Source organism: Sus scrofa, chromosome 1 (genome assembly GCF_000003025.6).
Source record: "Sus scrofa isolate TJ Tabasco breed Duroc chromosome 1, Sscrofa11.1, whole genome shotgun sequence".
Lineage (NCBI taxonomy): Eukaryota > Metazoa > Chordata > Mammalia > Artiodactyla > Suidae > Sus > Sus scrofa.
The window spans coordinates 246,636,205-246,663,470 of NC_010443.5; the positions used below are offsets into that span (position 1 = coordinate 246,636,205).

The 27,266-nt window shown below is 39.3% G+C and overlaps 1 protein-coding gene across 4 annotated transcripts in view; it reads left to right on the plus strand.

The window, feature by feature from the left end:
* SLC44A1 (solute carrier family 44 member 1) overlaps positions 1 to 27,266 on the plus strand; it is a 212,067-nt gene that overhangs the window by 87,744 nt on the left and 97,057 nt on the right. For all 4 annotated transcript variants that reach the window (XR_002337141.1, XM_003480567.3, XM_021067056.1 and 1 more), the window contains exon 4: positions 20,787 to 20,923. Coding sequence is in view for 3 of the 4 variants with exons in the window: in XM_003480567.3 (XP_003480615.1) it covers positions 20,787 to 20,923 (137 nt within the window). In the remaining variant the exon portion in view is untranslated. The remainder of the gene's footprint in view (positions 1 to 20,786; positions 20,924 to 27,266) is intronic.

Sequence of the window (27,266 nt, forward strand, 5' to 3'; positions counted from 1 at the left end):
TGGCCTTGCTCAGTGGCTTGCTGTTGCCCCAAGTTGCTATGTAGGTCACAGGTGCTCCTCGGATTTGGCATTGCTGTGGCTGTGGTGTAGGCCGACAGCTGCAGCTCTGATCGACCCCTTGCCCGGGACGTCCATATGTTGCAGATGCTGCCATTAAAAAAAAAAAAAATCAGGAGCCACACCATAGAAGTACAGAGGAGATTATACCGGAAATCTAGGTTAAATATAGTTACTGAAGTTCATCACCAAATTACTTGTGAACTTTCTGGTTTTGAAGGCAGAAGATTTTTTGCCAGAAGTTGCAGTTCAAAGGCCTTAGGCAGACACTGCTCATCACTTAGGTCAGCTGGAAATGAGACTTCAGGGGATTTTGGACACTTTGAATATTATATATGTGTGTGCCCATAAAAAGGAGGGGAGATAGTGGCTGTTGGGTTCTAGCTGATAAGTTTTGGCATGTGAGTACAGGGACCCAGTGATACTGATTATTCAAGAGAAGCCAGAAATTTATAAGGCACCCTTATGACCCAAGCAACCCCCAAAGACCCCCTGTACCTCCTGATACCATCAACCTTTGAAGGCTAGAATTCAGCATATGAATTTTAGGGGACACAGACCATAGCATCTATCATCTACTGATTTTGAAGCACTGGTAATTAGTGTACTAGCCAAACTGTAGGAGGAGGTGTTACTCATTGTCTGAGTAAGGGTTATGTGTATATAGTTGTCATTGTCTAATTCAGGATTGTGTAGCTTAGAGGGGAACACAGGGAGTTTGGCATTCTAGACCAAAACTTATTCCAAAGTATTTTTTTCTTAATTTTTTAAGTTTTAAATGATTTTTATTTTTTCCATTATAGCTGGTTTACTTATCCCAGAGTATTTTTAACAAGACTACCTGAAATGAATATGGGTTAATAGCAATGATAGAAATAAAATAGAAACACCAGAAATAAACTGATAGTGGTTAAATATTTGAGAAATGCAGTCAGTGTTTAAGAAAGATCACTGTGGAAGAAAACCACATTTAGATCTATTTTAACCTCATACCATGCAGAATAAATTCCAGATGAGTTAATTTTTTTTTTCTTTTTTTTCTTTTTGGTCTTTTTTAGGGCCGCTCCCATGGCATACAGAGGTTCCCAGGCTAGGGATCTAATTGGAGCTGTAGCTGCCACCCTACACCACAGCCACAGCAGTGAGGGATCCCAGCTGCGTCTGCGACCTACACCACAGCTCACGGTAACACTGGATCCTTAACCCACTGAGCAAGGCCAGGGATCAAACCCTCAACCTCATGATTCCTAGTCAGATTCATTAACCACTGAGCCAGGACGGGAACTCCAAGATGAGTTAAATATTTTTAAACAAACATTATACACTTACCTTTGTTACGGAAAGGAGATCATTTATATTTATACATTGTTGAAGCAGTAAAGAAATAAAATAGTACCAAGGTAGACATGTTTGATTATCAGAAGCTTTGATTCTCTGACATAAAGCTAAAAGCAATACAATGAGAATAGTATTTGTAATTTTTCTCTAATGGGTAAGATTTTTCCATGGGAAATGTATCCATAAGGGTAGAGCCAGTAGGCAGGTAACTAGTGATGGTTTGCACTATAACCAAGGATGGTTTACACTAGAGAAAGTAACATGAACATGTTTAGCTTAAAGATCTTCATTTGTAAAGTGAGGGTAATAGTAACATCTACTTCCTAGGTTGTTCTGGAGGCATAAGTATGATAAATGATGTATGCTACTTAGCATATTGCCTGGAACCATAAATGTTAATTGCTATTTATTGTAATCATCTTCATTATTACCATCTTCCAAAACAAGTTTCAAAGTTACTTATCAAAGCTTCTTCCCTTTTTAACCCAGTTGGGGAAAACACAGCTATTTTAACCAACTTGACTTTTGTGTAGTTTACAAAGCACTTTCACATGGTCTATCTCATTGATTTTCACTCTAGCCCTGAGAACTGCTTTAGTTTCTTCTCAACGGGAAGTTCCAAGTGCCACAGGTATAGCCAAAAAAAAAAAAAAAAAAAAAAAAAAAAAAAAAAGATGCATGCACCCACCTCTGTGTTCATTTCAGCACTCTCCACAATAGTAAACAACCTAAATGGCTATGGACAGATGAACGGATGAAGAAGATATGGTACATAGATACTGTGGAATACTACTCAGCCATAAAAAAACAAAATAATGCCTTTTGCAGCAGCATGGATGCAACTAGATTATCATACTAAGTGAACTAAGAACGAGAAGAACTAATACCATATGATATCACTTACATGTGGAATCTAAAATATAGCACAAATGAAACATTCTTCAAAACAGGAACAGACTCACGGACATATAGAATAAACTTGGGGTTGCCAAGAGGGAGGAGAAAGGAAGTGGAATGGACTAGGAGTTTGGGATTGGTAGTTGCACACTATTACATTTAGAATAGATAAGCAATGAGGTCCTGCTGCATAGCACAGGGAACTCTACCCAGTCTCCTGAGATAGACCATAATGGACAAGAATATTTAAAAAAAAAAAAAAAAAGATTAGTCACCCTGCTATACAGCAGAACTTGACACAACATCGTAAATCAATTATATTTTAATATAAAACATAATAAATGATCCCCTCAAAAAAGAATTACTCATTCTCACCACAGCTTTTGTGTTTTTCTTTGCCCACTGGAGCCTTTAGTCTTTTGACTTCTGTGCTTTCTAAGTGTTCTTCTTTCTCTAATTTTACCCTTCTTTTTTCTTCTAATATAATTTTTCATAATGTTGTCACAGTATCTAGTGGTTATCTCTTCCTTACTCTGTCTTTCTCAAAGATTAAAAAGAAATCTATGATAGGCAAAGGATTTGAGTGGATATGTCTATAAAGAAGAGAGAGGAATGGCCAACAAGCACATGAAGAAATGCTCAATATCTTTAGTCATCAAGGAAATACATATCGAAATCACAGTTAACACTTCACATCCACTAGAGTAGTTATAATAAAAAAGACATACAACTATACTCCAATAAAATTTATTTAAAAAAAAAGACATGCAGTTACAAGTGTTGACAAGATGTAGAAAAATTGGATCCCTTGTACATTATTGGTGGGAACATAAAATGATGCAGTCATTCACTCTGGGAAATAGTTTGGCAGTTCCTCAAAATAGTAAACATAAAGTTAACATATGACCTAACAATTCCACTCTTTGGCATCTACCCAAGAGAAATAAATCTGTATGTCCACACAAAGACTTGTATACAGATGCTCATAGCAGTATTATTCTTAGTAGCCAAAAGGGAAAACAATACATGTGTGTCAGCTATTGAATGGATAAGTAAAATGTTGTAAAACCATACAGTGCAATGTTATTTAGCCATTAAAAGGAATGAAGTACAGATATGTGCTGTAGCATGGATGAACCTTGAAAACATATCAGGTAAAAGAAGCCAGTTGCAGTAGGCCATGTATTAAATGATTCCATTTATGTGGAATGAAATCTGTGAAACAGAAAGTAGATTAAGTGGTTCCCTAGGGCTGGTGGTTAGGGAGTGTGGGAAGATTGGGAGTGGTTGATGAGGGATATGAGGTTTCTTTTGAGGTGACAATGTTCTAAAGTTAGATTGGGGAAGGGTGAACACCTTGGTAAAATACACTTTAAAGTAATGAATTGAATTATATGTTTAATGTAAAATACATAATATATATAATTATATATTATAATTATGTTACAGTAGCCTCAGTTGGTGGGTATTCAGTAGACTCCTGATCAGTGTCCATACTATCTCTCTTGCTCACCTTTAATTCAGTCTCCATATGGCAGCTGGTGAACCTTCAGTGGCTTCCCAGTGTCTTTAGAATGAGCTCTGAGCTTTCCAACATCTTTAATACCAAAACCAAAACTGCATGATATAGTTCCAGCTTGCTGTCCAGCCATCTGTCTCTTGCATCATAGTCCATCTCAACCAACCTGACCTTTTCCATTTTCTCAGTTAGGCCATGCTGTCTCTGACTTCATAAGCCTCTGCATGCTCTGTTCCCTCCCTGCTCCTATCCTTCTTCCTCCACACCTTGCGAACTCTTGTACATTCCTTAGGTCCTGGCTTTAGATACTCCTTTTTCTGAACTCCTATCCTGACTCACTCTTCATAGGGCCCTTACGATGCTTCTCCTGCTGTCTTCTTTTCTCTGTGAAAGCATTTACACACAGTTTTGAAATTGCCTCCCCACTGTCTGAGCTGTAAATGCTAAGAAGGGAGGCACTTGTTTGTGTTAGTCTTATTTTTCACTGTATTGCTGGTGTGTATTTAGCCCTGCACCTGGCAGAGTGTTCAATAAATTTTCCGTTGAATGAATGAGAGTTACTTCCTTCTACCTAGAATATCTTCTTCCTTACCTTCCCACTACCACTCTCCTGCTTGGTAAAATCTTACACACATACCATCCATTTGTTAATTCAACAAATAAGAGTAGAGCTCTTTTGTTATTCCAGGCACTATTTTAGGCACTGCGGATGAAGTGATGAATTAGACAGGTGTACATCTCTGCCTTCTGGGAGCTGATACTCCACCAATAGAGACAGATAATAAACAGATAAATAAGTTGCGTTGTTGAGTGTAAGTGCTGAAGAGAAACAAAGCAAGAAAGATGGATAAGGCCCATTAGACTAGAGAGAGGGCATTTTAGATAGAGTGAAGCAAGTGTGGGAGCTAACAATAGCCATCCTGCTGTCTGGGGAAGGAACCTTCCAGGCAGACAGAAGTATGAGGGGCCCAGTGTGAGAGTGTGCCAGAGTATTTCAGGAACAGACTGGAGACTAGGGGGAAGTGAGTGAGGTCAGAGAGGTAAATATTCTCTGAATATCTCCTCCTTAATCCAATCCCTGAGCTTCCTCCTTAGTTTTAATTTTTTCTCCAACTCTCAGTGCTATGGATTTACCAGAAAGGATTATGAAAATTTCTCTTCTTAGAAGTGACCTGCAAATCAAGGGCTGCAGTGGAGCTGGTATAGGAGGCTGCCATGCTGGTGGGGCTTCAGTTGCTTCTCTGGAGGTTGGTGAGGTGCGTGCTTAGGCATTTCTTTAACAAGTACTACCTCTTCTTCCTCATTAGGACTGAGAAGGCAGGGGGAGAGTGGGACACACTATCATCAGCCTCATAGGTCAGGCTCCCCACAACTCACCTTAGTCCTCTTCTGTTCTCTAAGCTGTGTTTTTGCAGTTTCTTTGGCCATGCCGGGGGTTGAACCTGAGCCACAGAAGCGATCCCAGCTGCAACAGTGAAAACACCAGATCCTTAACCTCCTGGGCCACATGGGAACTCTCTGTGTCTCTGCAGTCTCAGGGACCTTATAAAGATTGTACAGCTCTCAGCCACTATCAAGAGTTACAATTCAAAGACAAATTGCTGCTCCCAGCTTGTTTCTCTTTCCCTCCTTAGCTGTGTCCCAGAAACTTGAGGGCCAATAAAATTGTAGTTAATTGTGTGTTGCACTTAGTTGTGTTAGGTTAGGTTGGTTGGGTTTCACTGATGTTAATGTGCTGGCCCCATAGCTGTGTCCTTGTATAACACAGCCCTGAATGGCTGGGATGACTGGACTTGCCTTGCTGGTACCCCCTGCAGAAAATAAGAGATCTCCTCTGGGCAGAATTCCACTGTGAGTGGAGAGATCCAGGGCTCTCGGACTCTGTATTTAGCAGTAGCCGAAGCCTATGCTAGGCTGTCGTGTTTTCCTTTTGGTGTGACTCACTTCTGGCAGCATACTCTGTGGAACGGGGCTATAAATTGTAAATTGATATGAGGTAATAATTGGAGAAATGATCAGACTCCATTTTTATTCCCCTCTGGGGAAAACACGTGTCAGGAATCACTAAAGCAGAAGGTGACAGAGGGATTTTTCAGCCGGCTTTCCAGTTTTAGTGCTGCGGTGCTTCCATCCTGATTAGAGAGGAGAGAAGCCAAATTCGGCAGGAGGCGGCCAGCAGACCTAGTATCTGCTTGCCACCTTTTGCTCCAAAAAGCCTTGCCGCAGAGAGTTGCCATGGCAGCGGGAGGGAATTTAATGGTAAAGGCTCATCTCTGGAGCAGCGCGCTGCTGGTATCCCAGCCTTCCCCTCTCTGGCCTTCAACCCAAGAGGCTGGTTATACCAGAGCATCACTCTGCTGGGGCCATTTGAAAGCATGTTGTCTAATGGAGTAGAGTTGTAAGATGCTCCCAAGCCTGAGGATGGCTGCTTCTTCCGTCACCTGCCTCTCCTTGATGCATAGCCCTTTGATGGCCCATCCTGTAGTCTACCTTCTCAAATTGTGTGCAGTTCCTTAAATATGCTCTTTCATGCTTCTGCGCTTTTATACATGCAGTTTCCTCTGGCTAGAATGTTCCCTTGCCCATCTGTCTGGAAAATTCCTACTCACTTTCAAAATGTGGCTCAGCTACAGCCTCCTGCTCTATTATGCTTCCTTGAATCCCATATCCTCTGCAGAATTACCCTGTTTCCTCCCAACCTTGCCACATATCCTGATTTTGAAATGACTCTGTAGTTTTGTCTGCATTCAAGAGCTTCTTTTTGTGAATTTCATATCCCCAGGCCCTGGCCCAGGAGTGGGCACATAGTAAACACTTAAACGTTGGTTGAATGAATGAAGTGTTTTCATATCAGTCTATTTAATCCTTGTCAAGGGAGGGTTTACATACCATGTAGTGGCCAACCCTGTCATGTCCAAGTAGGGCTTCTTCTGTTCTGAGATCCCAGAGGATTAACCTGATTTAATCTGCTGATTTGATTGCTGTATAACTCACTTTCCATTGCTTTTTTTTTTCATTTTTTTTATTACTCAAATGAATTTATCACATCTGTAGTTGTATAATGATCATAATCTGATTTCACAGGATTTCCATCCCACAGCCCAAGCACATCCCCCCACCCCCCAAACTGTCTCCTCCGGAGACCATAAGGTTTTCAATGTCTGTGAGTCAGCATCTGTTCTGCAAAGAAGTTCCGTCTGTCCTTTTTTCAGATTCCACATGTCAGTGAAAGCATTTGATGTTGGTGTCTCATTGTATGGCTGACTTCACTTAGCATGATAGTTTCTAGGTCCATCCATGTTGCTAAAAATGCTGGTATTTCGTTCTTTTTGATGGCTGAGTAATATTCCATTGTGTATATGTACCACATCTTCTGGATCAACTCCTCTGTCGATGGACATTTAGGTTGTTTCCATGTCTTGGCTATTGTAAATAGTGCTGCAGTGAACATTGGAGTACATGTGTCTTTGCGAGTTGTTTTCTCTGGATAGATGCCCAGGAGTGGGATTGCTGGATCAAATGGTAGTTCTATGTTTAGTTTTCTGAGGCATCTCCATACTGCTTTCCACAGTGGTTGCACCAATTTACAATCCCACCAACAGTGTACTAGGGTTCCTTTTTCTCCACACCCTCTCCAGCACTTATTGTTTGTAGACTTTTGGATGAGGGCCATTCTGGCTGGTGTAAGGTGGTAATTCATGGTGGTTTTGATTTGCATTTCTCTAATAATGAGTGATGCTGAACATCTTTTCATGTGTTTCTCGGCCATCTGTATGTCTTCTTTGGAGAATTGTCTGTTTAGATCTTCTGCCCATTTTTTTGATGGGGTTGTTTTGGTATGGAGCTGCAGAAGTTGTTTATAAATTTTGAAGATCAATCCCTTGTCAGTCGATTCATTTGCAAAGATTTTCTCCCATTCTGTCCATTGCTTTTATTCTCACTTTCCAGTTTGAATTGGAAGAGCAGTGGCAGGAAGAGCAACACTTGGGTGTCAGTCTTCCTGGGGCTCACATCAGAGTAGCCTTTGGTTACTTGCCCAACTAGTCTTAGTTCCCTCTTTTTGGATTAGAATGTGTAAGGATAGTGCCTACATGCCTTGTGGCCCAAAGTAAATTCTCAGTAAATCTTACCTGTCCTGTCTTCCAGGAGGAAAATGACAGCAAAATAGAATTTTAAATTAGATTTGAACGTTGGCATCTTTATCTGCATCAGATCGTTCAACGTTCATCTTCTTGCTCTGAGCAGAGCTCTGAAAGTCACCCCTTTCTGTGCCTTTTGTCCCTTTTCCTTAAGCTTCCATGTGTTAGTCCTTCCTTTGCCCCAGAGCCCTGTTTTCAATTTTGGTGCATCTGTCCCCTTGAGTTTACAATGTAGATAGACAATTTATTTAGTTATCTCTCCTTTTCTGCCTTTTTCTTTTTGGCTGCGCCTAAAGCATGTGGAAGTTCCTGAGCCAGGGATTGTACCTGTGCCATAGCAGCCACCCAACCTGCTGCAGTGACAATGCTGGAGCCATAACCCACTGTACCACAAGGGAATTTCTCTCCTTTCCTGCCTTTTTGGGACTACCTTGCTATTATATGTCAAGAATTTCAGGTTTTTTGTTTGTTTGTTTTTTTTCCTTAAATGACAATCTGGTATCTTTATTTCTTAGAAAAATTTTTGGTTGCAGAAGTTCCCAGGTCAGGAATCAAACCCGAGCCACAGAAATGACAACACTGAATCTTAACTACTGGACCACTGAAGAACTCCAAGAATTTCAGTTTAAAATAGATTTATCTTTTTTTTCTCCTTCATAATTGTCAGAAGCCATGTCTGTGATATAGATTTACATCCTACCTGCTGTCTCTAATATTTGTGTTACCGTTTTTGGTTTGAACATTTTCCTCCATCCCCCTCACTTTTAAGTTCAAAGCTCGCTTAGACCGCTTTACAATTCTCTTTGCAAATGTGTTCTTCTCAGTATCATGTGATCATGCTGTGTGCGTGTTGTATAGGCCAGTGTCTGCAGGTGTCTTGGCTGTTTCGTTTGTGGAGCATTTTTCTCTTGGTGCTTCTCTCATTTCCACTTTTGCTATTTTAGTCATTCCAGCTCCTCTAAAGAGTGGGAAGCTTATACCAAGCTGTTTTTAAGTTATTACTAGGTCTGGTAAAAGATTCACTGAGGATAACAGTGAAAATTTGTTTTTAACTTAGGTTTAAAGGTTATCTATTATGGCAGTTTTCCATCCTAAAAGGATGGGGCATGAGCCAAGGCATGTAATTAGAGTTGCCTAAGATGCTTTCTCAAATTCATATGCCCCATCCTTTTCCCCCCTGTTTGCCCGGCGATAGAGTGGAAGTAGGCTGTTTTAAGAAACCTTTCTAGAATATTTTGCAATCTCTTACCCAGTAGCTCTTGCCTCCTCGCTGTTGAAAAATATGCCTCTGTTGATTTTTTTGTTTGTTTGTTTTTGTCTTTTGTCTTTTTAGGGCCACACATGTGGCATATGGAGGTTCCCAGGCTAGGGGTCAAATTGAAGCTGTAGCTGCCAGTCTACACCACAGCCACAGCAATGCAGGAGCCAAGCCGCGTCTGCAGCCTACACCACAGCTCATTGGTAATGTGGGATCCTTAACCTACTGAGCAAGGCCAGTGATCGAACCCGCAAACTCATGGTTCCTGGTCAGATTCGTTTCTGCTGCACCATGACGGGAACTCCGCCCCTGTTGATTTGTTAGTTATAAAACTCTGGTCTGCCAGGGCAATGCTTATTTGAGAGTTGGTTATTTGTTTCATTTCAAAAAACAAAATTGCCACATATAGTTCATTTTGTTTAAAGTGAAAACTGAAACTAATGTAAGGATTTTTTTTACCAGGCTAAGGGCATTTGCAAATCAAAAGGCAAGAAAGTGCAGTTTTAATGAATCCTAAATTTGTCTGTTTAATATAAGCACTTTTCCTACTCTGTAAATATTCAGTTAAATGCCAATTAGCTGAAGTATAATTACTTGTAGACATGTTGCCATGGGTTAGATGAACTTCAGAATGCTGGAAACAATATTCAAAGTTAAGATAGAACAATTAAAATTATTAATTGTATTTGTGGGAAGTATTTTGAGAATAGAGCAGGTTGGAAATAGAATGAAACTCAGAATCAGAAGGAATAGGTTTGACTTCTTAACTCTGGTACCTACCTACTAGCTCTCTTAGGCCATATAGTTAGTCCCTTGGGGTCTCTGTTTAGTCATCTGTGGAAGGTTAAGGCCTTTATCTCATGAAATTGTTGTGAGGATCAAATAAAGTCATTCATGTGACAGTTCCCACCATTCAGACATTCAGTAAGTGTTAATAGACTGTAAATCTAAGGCCAATAAATTATTTTAAACATTGTGTATATATATGTTCACGTGTGCACGTGTTTTGTATGTGTGCATCTGAATATGGGAAATACATAGGGAATTAAGTTTATTGTGTTCTTAGACTGTGGAGGTGGGTGATTTTTGAATTTAATGGTGTGTGTGTATGTGAGTGTATTTCCTGAGGATACCATTTAAAATTATTTTTGTAGTTCTATCGAAGCAGATTCTTCCAAACAATATACACAGGATAAAAAATGTGCAGTGTTAATTTTATAGTATTATAATCATTTTAGAATTCTCCTTTCCTTCTTATATTATTTTCCTTGTGCTAGATCAGTTCTGGAGACCTACTTAGTGCTTCTTAAGGCTAATGCCTTAACAGTCATGAATACACCTACACAGATTTTTCTTCCAAATGAAAGCTAAATACTAGTATTATAGTCTTGTTTTATGCCCACATAGAAAGTGTTGAATTTAGTGCCTTACTATGAAATGTAAAATTTGGGAAAGGCAAGTTGGTTTCTTAATGATATAAATCCCTGAGTATATACTGCATCTTAGATGCTTTGTGTACATTATCAACAACATTATAACAAACTGTAAAACAGGTGGTATGCAGTTTTACAGGTAAGGAAACTGATACTCAGAAGGATAAATATATTCTCCAAGGTCAGAGAACTAATAAGAAAGAGAACCAGAAAGCAAGCTCAGATTCATTTGGTCCAGGTATGGTGTAAGGCTGCTGCCTAGTCATTAGTATAATTCAAGGGAGTGGTGCTTTAAGGTATAAAAAAGTTGGAAATAAAGTGAGGGCACTTGTGGTCTTGGAGGGGACAGAAGCTTGCAGGACAGTCAGATAAGGCATCTGTTCTCAGGAAGCTGTAAAAGGCACTGTCATTGATCCAGCTTAGGCCCAGCTGTCTGCAGGTCCCTGGACCTCTGGCCTTCCTTCCTTTTCCACAGGCGTGTGCTTTTTTTTTTTTTACTATCACAAGAGTCTTTAGATATTTCTTAAGACATTGCTCATCACTTAGAACTGTACACTTAAACACCTCTATCCCACCCCAGTTCTACTGTCCACCCCCACCCCAGCACACAGAGAAACACACAACAGGGTTGTTGTGAGAACAGATGAGTTCATATGTATAAAGTGGTTTAATACAGTGTCTGGTACCTAATAAGTACTCAATTATTTCCATTGTTGATCGTATTATTATTAGCGGTGTTGGTTGTGCTAATGTTAGCAAATGATTCAACAATTCTAGGACACCTACCTCATGGACCACCATGTTCCCTGCCCAGGGGCTGGCTTCGTGCAGTTCATTGCAGAGGGTCCAGGGGTGGGTATGCTCTATAAGATGTATAGGACAGATGGAGGGAGAATTAGTGAGGAAATGATTACTTCTACACAAAGTTTTCCAGAAAGTTTTCTCTGTGCCCTAGATCCTTGTTATCAGAGAACCAGATCTTTCTGCCTGACTTCTTTTCTTTCCTTTTATCTATGTATTAATGGTATTGGAGTCACTAACAGGGTAACAAAAAATTCATTTTTTTTTAAAAGTTTGGTGGTTTGTAGCTTATCCTTGGCCTTCATGCTGTGTTCCTGGTCCCCAGCTCCACCAAAGTGGTCAGTAAGTTACTCTGCCTCCCTGGTCTGACATACCTCCCACTCCCAACTTTTTTTTTTTCCTGTCTAATTTTTTTTCTGATGTCTCTCTCTCTCTCTCTTTTTTTTTTCCCTTTTTAGGGCCACACCCTTGGCATTTGGAAGTCCACAGGCTAGGGATTGAATCAGAGCTACAGCTGCTGGCCACAGCCACAGCCCCAGCAATGCCAGATCCAAGCCATGCACGTGGCAATACTGGATCCTTAACCCACTGAGCAAGGCCAGGGATTGAACCCACATCCTCATGGATACTAGTCGGATTCGTTTCCATTGAGCCGTGACGGGAACTCCCACCTGATGTTTCTTTATATGGTCCATCTTACCCATAGATTGACTTCTCTTTTTTGCTTTTCAGTTTTCTCACCCAATTCTTGCATTTTGTTATATTTCCTGATTTGAATCACGTTTTGTATACCAACGGAATTTAACAACATGGGAAAGGTTATTGGAAGATACATTATTTTATAAAACTTTCTGTGGACCCAGTGGAATAGAACCCAGGGCTGGAGGTTCCGTTAACTCTTATCTTGGGAGAAAGTATTCCTACTTGTGCTCTTTCCCTGAAACCATAGTCTTAGATTTTGCTTATCTCAGTTAAGAGTGTTTGACTGTGGAAGTTCCCAGCGTGGCTCAGCGGTAACAAATCTGACTAGTGTCCATGAGGATATGGGTTCAATCCCTGGCCTTGATCAGTGGGTTGAGGATCTGGAATTGCCATGAGCTGTGGTATAGGTTGCAGACTTGGCTTGGATCCTGTGTTGCTGTGGCTGTGCTATAGGCTGACAGCTGCAGCTCCAATTCAAACCCTAGCCTGGGAACTTCCATATGCTGCAGGTATGGCCCTAAAAAGCAGAAGTGAAAAAAAATAAAAAATAAAAAGAGTGTTTGACTCTTCCTTTCTCTTTAGGTAAATGCAACCTCTGTCATCTCTTCTACATTCTAACATTAAAAAAAAAGTTTCAGGAGTTCCTGGTGGCTCAGTGGGTTAAAGATCTGGGTTAAAGATCTGGTGTTGTCACTGCTGTGGCCCTGGTTACTGTTGTGGCACAGGTTTGATCCCTGGCCTGTGAACTTCCACAATCTGTGGGTGCAGCCAAAAAAAAAAAAAAAGTTTTAGTGTAATTTCTAATTAATTTTCCCATTCCAAAAATATAAACATACAGGAAACATAAAGTATGATCTAGGATTTGGGGATTATTTTGTTAATATGAATTAGACCTTTTTAGTAAACAATGTTGTAGTTATCTCAAGTTGGAAGTAATTGCTTTCGTTCTAGAACATATGAATTCTAAAAAGTAGAAGAAAAAAAATTAAAATCATTTTTTCTAACACCCAGTGATGACTGTAATTGAACTGTGTATTTCTCTCTAGTCTACATTCAACTTTATGTATTAATTTTATGTAGTTTTATAATGCATTTTTGTAATTATATATTCATTAGCTCATGTCCTTTTTTTTTTAACTTACACTAGAATATTCAGATGAGTCAGTGAAACAAAATAGCGTAAACCTGTTTCCTCTAGTGTAGAAGAGTGGCAACACACTATGAAGGAATGAGAAATAATATTTTTAAAACAGCACTAGGGCAATTGGTTAATTTACTTAGAAAATTAAAGTCATATTTTTTCCCTCTTTTCCATACACCAAAATGAATCTATGAAACATTTAATATAGGAATGAGGAGCTACTTTTTAAAGCATAAAAAAATAGTGAACTAATCACAAAAATAAAACAGAATAGATTTGATGACAAAAACAGAAAACTTCCCAAACGACAGTTGGCAAATCATGAAAAATACTTGTATCAGCCTTAACAGAAATTTAATACCCTTAATATACAAAGTGTTTGTAATTCAGTGAGTAGTAGAATACCTCTATTTTGAAAATAAGCAAAAGATACAAAAAATTTAAAAAATGCAAATGAACAATGTATGAAATAATGTTTGAACTCATAAAAAATGCTGCTAAAACAGTAAGATTATTTTTATCTGTTTTTTTTTTTATCACTTTTTTTTTTGTCTTTTTGCTATTTCTTGGGCCGCTCCTGCGGGATGTGGAGGTTCCCAGACTAGGGGTTGAATCGGAGCTGTAGCCACCAGCCTATGCCAGAGCCACAGCAACTCGGGATCCGAGCTGCGTCTGCAACCTACACCACAGCTCACGGCAACGCCGGATCGTTAACCCACTGAGCAAGGGCAGGGACTGAACCCGAAACCTCATGGTTCCTAGTCGGATTCGTTAACCACTGCGCCACGACGGGAACTCCTTTATCTGTTTTTTATTTTTTTCTTTTCTTTTTTTATAATCGACCTACAACACTGTATTATTTCATGGTGCACAACATCGTAATGTAATATTTCTGTACATTACAGAATGAGCACCATGATAAGTAGTTACTTTCTATCACCATACAAAGATATTACAATAATATTAACTCTATTCCCCGTGCCATACACTTCATTCCTGTGACTCATTTATTTTATAATTGGAAGTTTGTATCTTTTACTCTCCCTCACCTATTTCACTCATTCCACCCACCTTTCCTGTCCCATCTGGAAAGCACCTGTTTGTTCTATGTATCTGTGAGCCTATTTCCATTTTATTGGTTCAATTGTTTTGTTTTTTAGGTTCCACATGTAGGTGAAATTATATGGTAATTGTCTTTGTCTGTCTGACTTATTTCACTTAGCATAATACCCTTTAGGTTCATCCATGTTGTCACAACTGGCAAGATTTTGTTCTTTTTTAATAGCTGAGTACATATATTTCATTATATATACATTTTTATTACATCTTCTTTATCTGTCTATGTATGGGCACTTAGGTTGCTTGCACATCTTGGCCATTGTGAATAATGCTGACGTGAACATAGAAGTGCATATATCTTTTTGAATTAATGATTTTGTTTTCTTTGGAAAAATACCCAGAAGTGGAATTGCTGGATCATATGGTAATTCTGTTTTTAATTTTTAATTTTTTATTTTATTTGCTTTTTAGGGCCACACCCGTGGAATATGGAGGTCCCCAGGCTAGGGGTCCATTGGGAGCTACAGCTGCCAGCCACAGCCACAGCAACATCAGATCTGAGCCAGCCACATCTGCCACCTAAACCACAGCTCATGGCAACGATGGATCAAACCTGCAACCTCGTGGATCCTAGTCTGTTTCATTTCCACTGCACCACAGTGGGAACTCCTGTTTTTAATTTATTTATTTAAAAAAAATTTTTTTTTGTCTTTTTTTGCCATTTTTTGGGCCGCTCCTGCGGCATATAGAGGCTCCCAGGCTAGGGGTCGAATTGGAGCTGTAGCCACCGGCCTACGCCAGAGCCACAGCAACGCAGGATCCGAGCTGCGTCTGCAACCTACACCACAGCTCACGGCAACGCCGGATCGTTAACCCACTGAGCAAGGGCAGGGACTGAACCCACAACCTCATGGTTCCTAGTCGGATTCGTTAACCACTGCGCCACGACGGGAACTCCTGTTTTTAATTTTTTGAGGAGCCTCCATACTGTTTTCCATAGTGGCTCAGTTATATCCCGCAATAGTGCATGAGGGTTCCCTTTTTTCCACATCCTTGCCAACACTTGTTGTCTTTTTGTTAATGCCATTCTGACAGGTGTTAATAGCCATTCTGACATTAAAACCATATATTATGGTTTTGATCTACATTTCACTGATGATTAGTAACTTTGCGCATCTTTTCATGTCCCTGTTGGCCCTCTGAATGTCTTCTTAGGAAAATGTTCAGGTACTCGCCCATTTTAAATTGGGTTTTTTGTTTTCCTGATGTTGAGTTAAATGAGTTCTTTGTATGTTGATTTTTTTTTTTTTTTTTTTTGTCTTTTTGCTATTTCTTGGGCCGCTCCTGCAGCATGTGGAGATTCCCAGGCTAGGGGTCGAATCAGAACTGTAGCCACCAGCCTATGCCAGAGCCACAGCACGCGGGATCCGAGCCTCGTCTGCAAGCTACACTACAGCTCATGGCAATGCTGGATCCTTAACCCACTAAGCAAGGCCAGGGATCGAACCCTCAACCTCATGGTTCTTAGTCAGATTCGATAACCACTGCGCCACGACAGGAACTCCTGTATATTGAATTTTAACCCCTTATTGGATACTTCCTTTTCAAATGTCTTCTTCCATTCAGTAGGTGACCTTTTCATTTTGTTGATAATTCCTTTACTGTGCAAAAGCTTTTTAGTTGGATATAGTTCCATTTGTTCATTTTCCTTTTGTTATTCTTGCTTAAAGAGACATATCCAAGAAATTGTTAAGACCAATATCAAAGAACATAGTGCCTATGTTTTCTTTTAGAGGTTTTATGGGTTCAGGTCCTCCATTTAAGTCTTTAGTGCATTTTGAGTTTATTTTTACATGTGGTATGACAAAGTAGTCCAGTTTGATTCTTTTGCATGTGGTTGTCCAGTTTTCCTAACACCATTTATTGAAGAGGCTACCTTCCCCCATTGTATAGTCTTGCCTCATTTGTTGCAAATTAATTGGCTATAAGTGTGTAGGCTTATTTCTGCACTCTCTATTCTGTTCCATTTTTCTGTTTGTTTTTGTGCAGGTACCATACTGTTTTGATTACTGTAGGTTTGTAGTACAATTTGAAATGAGGGGATATGAAACCTCTAGCTTTGTTCTTCTTTTCTCACATTATTTTGGCTATTTGTGTCCCTTTGTATTTTCATGCAAATTTTAGAATTATTTGTTCTATATATTAATTTCATTATCCTGAAACTTTATTGAATTCATTGATGAGTTCTAATAGTTTTTTGGTGGCATCTTAAGGATTTTCTGTACATAGTATCAAGCTACCTGTTAACAGTGACAATTTTACTTCTTTCTTTCCAGTTTGGATTCCTTTTATTTCTTTTTCTTGTCTGATTTCTGTAGCTGGGACTTCCAACACTATGTTGAATAATAGTATTTAGAGTGGCTACCCTTGTCTTGTTCCTGATTTTAGAGGAAATGCTTTCAGCTTTTCGCCATTGAGTGTAATGTTGATTGTGGGTTTGTCATATATAGCCTTTATTATATTGAGGTATGTTCCTTCTATGCCCACTTTGTGGACAGTTTTTTTTTTGTTGTTGTTGTTTGTTTTTTTTTGTTTTTTTTAAATCACAAATGAGTGTTGAATTTTGCCAAAAGTTTTTTTCCACATCTATTGAGATGACCATGTGATTTTTATTTTTCAAATGTTAATGTGGTGTATCACATTGATTGATTTAGAGATGTTAAATCATCTTTGCTTCCATGGGATAAATGCCATTTGATCATAGCATATAATTCTTGTAATGTATTGAATCTGGTTTGCTGATATTTTGTTGAGAATTTTAACATCTGTGTTCAACAGTGATATTGGCCTATAATTTTCTTTTTTTTTTTTGATATCTTTGGTTTTGGTAGCAAGGTGATGCTGGCTTCTTTTCTTTTCAGTTTGTATAGTTTGAGAAAAATGGATGTTAATTCTTCTTTAAGTTTTTGGTAGAATTCAGCTGTGAAGCTACCTGGTTCTAGCCTTTGATTTTTCGGGAGTTTTTTTTTACTGATTCAGTTTCCTTACTGGTAATCAGTCTATTTTCTGTTTCTTCCTGATTCAGTCATGGGAGATTTTATGTTTCTAGAAATTGTGCATTTTATTGGCATATAATTGTTCTTAGTAATCTCTTGTGATCCTTTGTATTTCTGTGGTGTTAGTTGTAACTTCTCTTTCATTTCTGATTTATTTGAGCTTTCTCTTTTTTTCTTGCTTAGTCTGGCTAAAGACTTATCAAATTTGATAATTTTTAAAAGAATCCACTCTTATTTTCACTGATCTTTTCTTTCTTTTTCTTAGTCACTATTTTATTTATTTTTGCTCTGATCTTTATTATTTCTTTCCTTTTATTAACTTTGGGGTTTTGTTTGTTCTTTTACAGTTCCTTTACTTTAGGTGTATGGTTAGGTTTTTTGTTTTTGTTTTTGTTTTGTCTTTTTGCCATTTCTTGGGCCACTCCCGCGGCATATGGAGGTTCCCAGGCTAGGGGTTGAATCGGAGATGTAGCTGCCAGCCTACACCAGAGCCACAGCAACGCAGGATCTGAGCCGCATCTGCAAACTACACCACAGCTCACGGCAATGCCGGATCGTTAACCCACTGAGCAAGGGCAGGGATTGAACCCGCAACCTCATGGTTCCTAGTCAGATTCGTTAACCACTGCGTCACGACAGGAACTCCTGTTTTGGGGTTTTTTTTTTGTTTTTGTTTTTTTGAGATTTTTCTTGTTTTCTGAGGTAAACATGTATTGTAGAACTGCTTTTGCTGCATTCCATAGATTTTGGATTGATGTGTTTATATCCTCATTCGTCTCAGGTATTTAAAATTTTCCCGTTTGACTTCTTTAGTGACTCACTTCTTATTTAGTAGCATATTGTTTATCCTCCACATGTTTGTGGGTTTTGCATGATTTTTTCCTTTTAGTTGATTTCTAGTCTCATACCACTGTGGTTGGAAAAGATGCTTGGTGTGATTTTGGTCTTCTTAAATTTATTGAGACTTGCTTTGTGGCCTAGCATGTGATCTGTCCTGGAGAATGTTCTGTGTGCCCTTGGAAAGGATATATATTCTGCAGCTTTTGGATGGAATGATAAACAAATATCAGTTAAGTCCATCTGGTCTAAGGTGTCATTTTAGGCGAGTGTATCCTTACTGATTTTGTTTGAATGGTTTGTCCATTGATAGAAGTGGAGTGAAGTCCCCTACTGTTATTGTATTACTGTCAGTTTTTCCCTTTATCTGTTAATATTTGCTTTATGTATTTAAATGCTCCTCTGTTGGGTGCACATGTTATTTACAATTGTTCTGTCTGCTTCTTGGATTAATCCCTTGATCATTATGTAATATGTTTCTTTGCTTCTTGTTACAGTCTTTCTGTGGGTTTTTTGTTTGTTTGTTTGTTTTGTCTTTTTAGAGCCATACCCACAGCATATGGAGGTTCTCAGGCTAGGGGTTGAATCACAGCTACAGCTGCCAGCCTGTTACGGTCTTTGTTTTAAAGTCTATTTTGACCAAAGAATTGCTACTCCAACTTTCTTTTTGGTTCTATTTGTATGAAATACCTTTTTCCATCCCCCATTTGCAGGCTGTTTGTGTCTTTAGATCTGAAGTGCATCTTTTGTGCGATTTGGGTCTTGGGTTTTTTGTTTGTTTCGTTTTGTTTTGTTTGTTATTATTTTTATCTATTTAGACACTGTGTCTTTTGATTAGAGGATTTAGTCCATTTACATTTAAATAATTATTGGTAGGTATGTACTCACTGCCGTTTTTTTAATCGTTTTCTAGTTTTTATCACTTCTTCCTTTGCTCTCTTCCCTTGTTGTTTGATGACTACATTTAGTGTTATGTTTAGATTCTTATTTGGATTCCTTTCTCTTTTTGTGTGTATCTATTATAGATTATTGACATGTGGTTGTTATGAGATTTATATATAACAACATGTATTTATATATGATGATTTTAAGTTGATGATCTCTTAAGACATTCTAACAACCTTGCCATTGTAACAAACTCTCATCCACCCTGCCTCCAGCCATTGCTGAAATGTTTAATGTTTTTTGTGGGTGGGGCTGGGTCCTGAGCAGCTGCACTATTTGAGTCCTGGGTCTGGTGCCAGCCTGCTGGTGGTTGGGTCTGTGTCCCAACATCACTTGCATTAGGTTCCAGTCTTCTGGTAGGTGGGAATGGGTCCTAGGGTAGATCTCTGTGGTGCCTGGGGCTGGTGTTGGCCCACTGGATGGTGAGATTATGTCTGTGCATGGCTGGCTGCTGGTCCTGGGGGGTCCGGCAACTGGAGCAACCAACTGGTGGGTGGGTAAGCTTCTGGCACTAGTAGTCTAGAGGAAGGACTCCAGAATGTCAGTGACAGTGTCCTTGTGGTAGGAAGAGCTCCTCAAAATGCCTGTGGCCAGCATTCATGTCCACAGATGGGTCACAGCTGCCTCCTGCCTGTCTATGAGTCTCTCCAAAATAAGAAAGTGGGTCCGACCCAGGCACATGTCAAATTACTGTATCTGTGTTGGGTTTTGGATCATGTGAGATTTTATGTGTATCCGTTAAGCCTGAAGTCTCTGTTTCCTGCAGCCCCCTGACTCTCCTGTGTGCAGACTCTGCTGGCCTTCAAAGCCAGATGTTCTGGGGGGCTTGTATTTCTGCTACAGGGTCCCTGGGCTGGGGGCTCATTATGGGGCAGATTCCTCTCTCCTTGGGGAGAACCCCTGCAATTGTGATTATCCTCCCATTTGTAGGTTGCCTATCCAGTGGTGTGGATCTTGCTTGTACCATGTCTCTGCCTCCCATTTCATTTAATTGTGATTCCTTTTTTATATCTTTAGTTGTGGGGAATCTTTTCTTCTAGTTTTCAGGTCATTCTCATCAATAGTTGCTCTGTAAATAGTTGTAGTCTTTGTGTGCCAATAGGAGGAGACAAATTCAGGGTCTTCCTACTCAGTCATCTTGGCCACACCTTATATGTGTGTGCATATATGTTCATTTTTATTGTACTCTTTTTATATGATTATATATTCATTAATGAAAGTTTATGTATAAAATAGAATGTTATATAGCAGTATTCCAGTAATTTTTTGGTACAGCTTTGTCAAAAAATTAAAATTAATTATTTAAAAAAACACTAAAATATACAATCTTATGATGAAATATACATTACAAAATTTTAAATTAGAAAAATAGATCATGAAAAATATGAGTCCTATAGTTCCTCCATCCCCACTGTTAACAGTATATTTATAAGCAATTTTTTATATTCATATATGTTATATTTTTGATGTGGTTGTTCATCTATGATTGAATTTGTGAAGGAGTATGGAATAAGATGTTTTTTGCTCTTAGGTTTCTTCAAATACACAGTGAACTAGACTGTGTTTTGTGAAATAACGTCTCACTATTTTTCTTCATGCTTTAGGTATGTATTCTTTTTGGATCCATGCAATCTGGACTTGATAAACCGGAAGATCAAGTCTGTAGCACTGTGTGTAGCAGCATGTCCAAGACAAGAACTGAAAACCCTAAGTGATGTTCAGAAGTTTGCCGAGATAAATGGTGAGACATTAGGCCATCCGATTCTATTCCCCAGTCCCTCATTCTCACTGTTAAATATTATGTGTTTGCCTTTCAGTATAAATTTGTCCTAGCATTAAATAAATCATTGAAGAACCTTAGAAAGACAAAGAGAAGTGAAAGTACTTTTGGACTTCCTTCATATAAACTTGCTATTGTCACCTAAGGAGCTTGTTGAAACTCCAGATTTCTGGGCCCCTCCCGGGGAAATTCTGACTGAGTAGGTCTTTGGGGTCTGGAAATTTGCATTTTTTTTACAAATATTTCAGGTGATTTTGATATAGCCTGTTTGAGTATTTAGGAATTACTAGACTAAGTGTAAATTTTGGGGTTTTTTTTTTTTTTTTCCCTATTCCTAAGCATAGGTTATTTTAAAATAGTTTATTTAATCTAATTAATTAATTATTTTATTTATTTATTTATTTTGGTCTTTTTGCCATTTCTTGGGCTGCTCCCACGGCATATGGAGGTTCCCAGGCTAGGGGTCGAATTGGAGCTGTAGCTGCTGGCCTACACCTGAGCCACAGCAATGCGGGATCTGAGCTGCATCTGCAATCTACACCACAGTTCACGGCAATGCAGGATCCCCAACCCACTGAGCAAGGCCAGGGACTGAACGCGCAACCTCATGGTTCCTAGTCGGATTCATTAACCACTGAGCCACGACAGGAACTCCTAAATTTTATTTTGTATATTTTTATTTTTATTTTTTGCCTTTTCTGGGCCCACTCCTGTGGCATATGGTGGTTCCCAGGCTAGGGGTCGAATCAGAGCTGTAGCTGCCGGCCTACACCAGAGCCACAGCAACACGGGATCCGAGCCGCATGTGCAACCTACACCACAGCTCACGGCAACGCCAGATCATTAACCCACTGAGCAAGGCCAGGGATCCAACCCGAAACCTCAAGGTTCCTAGCCGGATTCATTAACCATTGCGCCACAACGGGAACTTAAAATAGTTTATTTTATTTTTACCCTTGGATATAATATGTATTTATTACAGGAGATTTTAAAAATTTAGAAAATAATAATGACGTAAAAACTAAAATTCCACCATTTTTCATGTGTTAGTGTGTATATAATTTTACTTTTGTAATTAGACATTATGTCTTAAACATTTTTATAAGAAATAAGTTTGGAGAAACTTTGAGGTTAAACATATGGGAATTAGCTGAGAAAACAGCCCGTCAGTTTTCTGAACCCTAGCTCTCTTCTTTCGGGTTGCTAATCTCCAGGTGCTGTCTTCAGCTCTGTATGACTCACATCAGATCTCTTCAGAGAAATTTTTTAAAAACCTCTCTCTGTGGAGAGCTGCATAGCGATAGTCCTTCAAGCCTGTATTTTTCCATGAGGTTTCATGTTTGTATTTTGTGTAAGAATCCTCAGAGCTGCCTCAGTCCCGCCCAGATTCACAGGCTGGTTCTAGCTTTGGAACATGGGCTGACTCAGGAATCCTCCAGGTATAATGTCTGGCTGGAACACCCTGGGGCCATGGCTAGACACACACCACCATGGCTATAGATCATTTCAGCTGGGGTGCTAGCCTTCTGAGGGTAGCAGGACTGCAGCCTGTATTCCTGTCCCATCACTTCATGTCCTCAGCATAGGATGGTGGGAAGAACATGGGACTGATTTAGTTTTAGTTTTTGTTTTTGTTTTTGTTTTAGGGCTGCACTTACTGCATATGGAAGTTCCCAGGCTAGGGGTCAAATCGGTGCTGCAGCTGCTGGTCTACACCATTGACACAGCCATGTGGGATCTGAGCCACGTCTGCAACCTACACCACAGCTCACAGCAACACTGGCTCCTTAACTCACTGAGCAAAGCCAAGGATGGAACCTGCATCCTCACAGATTCTAGTCAGATTACCACTGAGCCACAATGGGAACTCCCAACATGGGACTGACTCAGATCTGGATTCTAATTCTCCTTCTGTCACTGTCTGGTTCTGTAATGAAGGACAGAAGGTACAGCCTCTTGGAGCCTAGATTTCCTCATCTGAAAAAAACATTTAGATTTAAAATAATGCCTCTCTCTTAAGTTGTGAGGATTCAGTGAGATGATGCCTGAAGGATATTAGTCCTAAAGAAGAATACTGTTGTGAGAGGTTTTAAAAAAATTTCTCTGAAGAGAACTGATGTGATCTAATACTCATTTTCTGGTCCTACATGATATCCTCACATGTATTGATTTGCTGAGTCTAACACTAGAACTCTCAGGTCTGTCATATCAGGTTTCAGGGAGGGATGAGTTATTCCTTAAGGGTTTTCTTAAAACTTTGGACAGTGTGAGCACACTCAGTGTACTCTGGGAGGTGGTGGTGTTGAATAGTTAAGAGTATGGGAGTTCCCGTCGTGACTCAGTGGTTAACAAACCTGACTAGTATCCATGAGGATGCAGGTTCCATCCCTAGCCTCGCTCAGTGGGTTAAGGATCTGGTGTTGCCATGAGCTGCGGTGTAGGTTGCAGACCCGGCTCAGACCCGCATTGCTGTGGCTGTGGTGTAGGCCTTCAGATACAGCTCCAGTTGGACCCCTAGCGTGGAAACCTCCATATGCTGCAGGTGAGGCCCTAAAAAGACAAAAAAAAAAAAAAGAAAAAAGAAAAAGAAAAAGTATAGACTGTGGAGTCAGATTATCTGTGTTCAAATGATGGTCCTAGTACTTCATATGTATGAGACCCAGGGAAATTTACTTGATCTCTCCATACCTCAATTTCCCCATCTATGAAATAGGGATGATATTTGCACCTGAACTACCTCATAGAGTAGATATGAGGAGTTAATGCATTGAAAAATGATTAGAACAGTATTTGGCAAATATAAATTATTTTTTAAAAAAGTGTTGGCTACTGCTTTATATTATTGTCATGGTTGTCATTGTTATTCTACCAGTAGAGTGTAATACTCTTACAGTTACAAGTCTCTAACTTCTAGCTGCTTTATATATGGATGCCATATTAATATTCCTAGAGCTTTAGTCTCTTGTTCAGAAACTAGTTGGAAAAAACAACAACAACTCTATATGTCTTGCCTTGGCATTCAAAACTATGATCTAGTATTGAACTAGCTTCTAACATCTTCTCTTGGACCTACTGAATGTGAGTCTTGATCCCTTGAACCTGACATATCATCTGGAGGGCCAGAAGAGAGCTAGTTCCTTGTCAGCTGTATTGCCTGCTGTAATGATCCATTAGGGAGAAATGCCCCACGCTGCCCTGCTTTCACACTTTGTTTCCAGGCCCCTGTCTTTATAAGTGAATATGATACTGAGTGTGGCCTTACCAGGTCCTGTTGAGAAGACCCTTTTGCTAAGTTTTATAGCTTTGTATTACCCATAGTGTCATGCACAAAGTAGGTGTTCAAAAATATTAATGAATAAATATTATTTCAGAAAACAGACCTATTAGATCTAGCTTCAAAGGCAGCTGTTTACAAAATAAGTTAACAGATTAGGCATTTAAAAAGTAATAATAATGGCAGGATCAAAAAGCACGGCAGTGGAGGATGGAGAAGATACTAATTTTAAAAGGCAAAGAGAAAACTATAAAATTGCAATAGTGGAGTTCCCATCGTGGCTCGGTGGTTAACAAATCCGACTAGGAACCCTGAGGTCGCAGGTTCCATCCCTGGCCTTGCTCAGTGGGTTAAGGATCCGGTGTTGCCGTGAGCTGTGGTGTAGGTCACAGACATGGCTCAGATCCTGCGTTGCTGTGGCTCTGGCGTAGGCTGGCGGCTATAGCTCTGATTCGACCCCTAGCCTGGGAACCTCCACATGCTGTGGGTGCGGCCCTAGAAAAGGCAAAAAGACAAAAAATAATAATAATAATAATTTAAAAAATAATAAAATAAAATTGCAGTAGAGAGGGAGCCTTTGGGGTAGGGTACTAAACATCTTAATTTAATAGCAACCCTAAGTTGAAATTTCTGAATTTCTCAAAAGAACCTGTATTGTTTGGATTGCTGACTTAAAACTAGAAGTACAAATTGATTTGGGGAGTTCCCGTCATGACTCAGTGGTAACAAACCCGACTAGTATCCACAAGGATGCGGGTTCCATCATGGGTTAAGGATCCAGCGTTGTGGTAAGCTGTGGTGTAGGTTACAGACATGGCTCAGATCTGGCGTTGCTGTGATTGTGTGTAGGCTGGTAGCTGCAGCTCCAATTTGACCCCTAGCCTGGGGAATTCCATATGCTGCAGGTGCAGCCCTAAAAAGCAAAACGAAACAAAACAAAACAAAAAACAAATTGATTTGGAAGGAGCAGATAATTTTTATTGTTATCTGTGCTTATTTCTTGTTATCTGTTTCTGTTAGAAAATACAGTTCTTTGACCTCAAGTATATAGATATCAATCATTAATTCCAGAGAGGACTATCTATAAGAGATAATTTGAGTTTTAGTGGGATATTTCCAAATCTGTAAGAGAATTTTTATAAGTCCACGAACGAGCCCTCATGTAGGAGCAAACTGTAAATCTCCTAGAAGAAAACTTAAGGGAAAGCTTCTTGATATTGGAATTGGCAACAGTTTCTTGGATGTGAACCAAAAGCACAGGCAATGAAAGAACAAGTAGATAAATTGGACTCATCACAATGTTAAGACACAATCAGCAGAATGGAAAGCACCATGCAATAGGAGGAAATATTTGCAAGTCTCATATCTGACAAGGGGTTAATATCCAGAATATATAAAGAACTCCTACAGCTCAAGAACAAGAAGAAATACACAACCTAATTAAAAAATGGGCAAAGGACTTGAGTAGACATTTCTGCAAAGAAGATATATGATTGGTCAATAATAAGAATATGAAAAGATGATGAACATAACTAATCACAAGAGAAGTGCAAATTGAAACCAGAGGGAGGTACCACCTCACACCCCTTGGGATGGGTACTAATAAGCAAACAGACAAACAAACAAACAAAATCCAGAAAATAACAAATGTTGGTGAGGATATGGAGAAATTGTGTACTCTTGGTAGGAATGTAAAATGGTGCATCCACTGTGGAAAACAGTGGGAAGTTCTTCAAAAATTAAAAACTGAAATTATGAAGAGGATTTTTTAGGGCAGGGAAAATACTTTGTATGATACTGCGATGATGGATTCATGTCATCACATGCTTGTCAATGCTCATAGAATGTATAGCACCAAGAATGAACCCTTCTGTAAAGTATGGACTTTGGGTGATTATGATTTGTCAATGTAGGTTTATCAGTTGTATCAAACATACCACTCTAGTGGGAGAATGTTGATAATGGGGGAAGCCATATATATGTGGGGGGACAAGGTATATGGGAAATATCTACCTTTCCTTCAGTTTTGCTGTGGAATAAAACTGCTCTAAAAAAATTAAATCGTTGAAAAAAATAGATTGCTCTGTGACCCAGAAATCTCACTTTTAGGTATATATCCAGAATAACTGATAACAGGATTTTGAAGCAATATGTGCACGCTTATGGCTCATAATCCTGTAGCATTATTCTGCCAAGAGGTAGAAACAATCTAAATGTCCACTGACAGTTGAATGGCTATACAAAATGTGGTCTCTACATACCGTGGAATGTTAGTCTTCAACAATAAGGAAATCCTGTCATATGCTGTAACACAGATGAACCTGGAGAACATTATGCTGGATGAAGTAAGCCAGTAACAGAAAAGCAAATACTGTATAATTACATGAGATATCTACCGAGTAGACTCTTTGAAGGTAGAACTGTGATTGCCAGGGCCCGAGAGGGGGAGGAAATGGGAAGGCACTGTTCAGTGGGTATAGAATTTCAGTTTTGCTTGCTTTGCAAGATGAAAAAACTTGAGATCTATTGCACAATAGTGTGCATAGAGTTAACGTTAGCATACACTTTAAAAAATGCTTAAGATGGTAAATTGTATGTTATGTGTTTTTACCACCTTTTTTTTTTTAAAAAAAGGAAGGAAATTCTTACCCATGCTACAACATAGATGGACCTTGAAGATATTATGTTAAATTAAATAAGCCAGTCACAAAAGGACAAATACTGTGATTCCCCTTAAATGAGATACTTAGAGTCAAATTCACAGAGACAGAAAGTAGAATGGTAGTTGGCACAGGCTGTGGGGAGAGAGGAATGGGAAGTTACTGTTTTATATATAAGAGTTTCAATTTTGCAAGACGTAAAGGTCTGGAGATGGATGATGGTGATGGTTGCACAACAGAGTGAATGTACTTGATCTACTGAACTGTACACTTTGAAATGGTTAAGATGGTAAATTTTTTGTTGGGTGTATTTTACGACAGTTAAAAGGTTTATGAAAAGAAAGATACTATTTGAGGTATTAACTTTTTA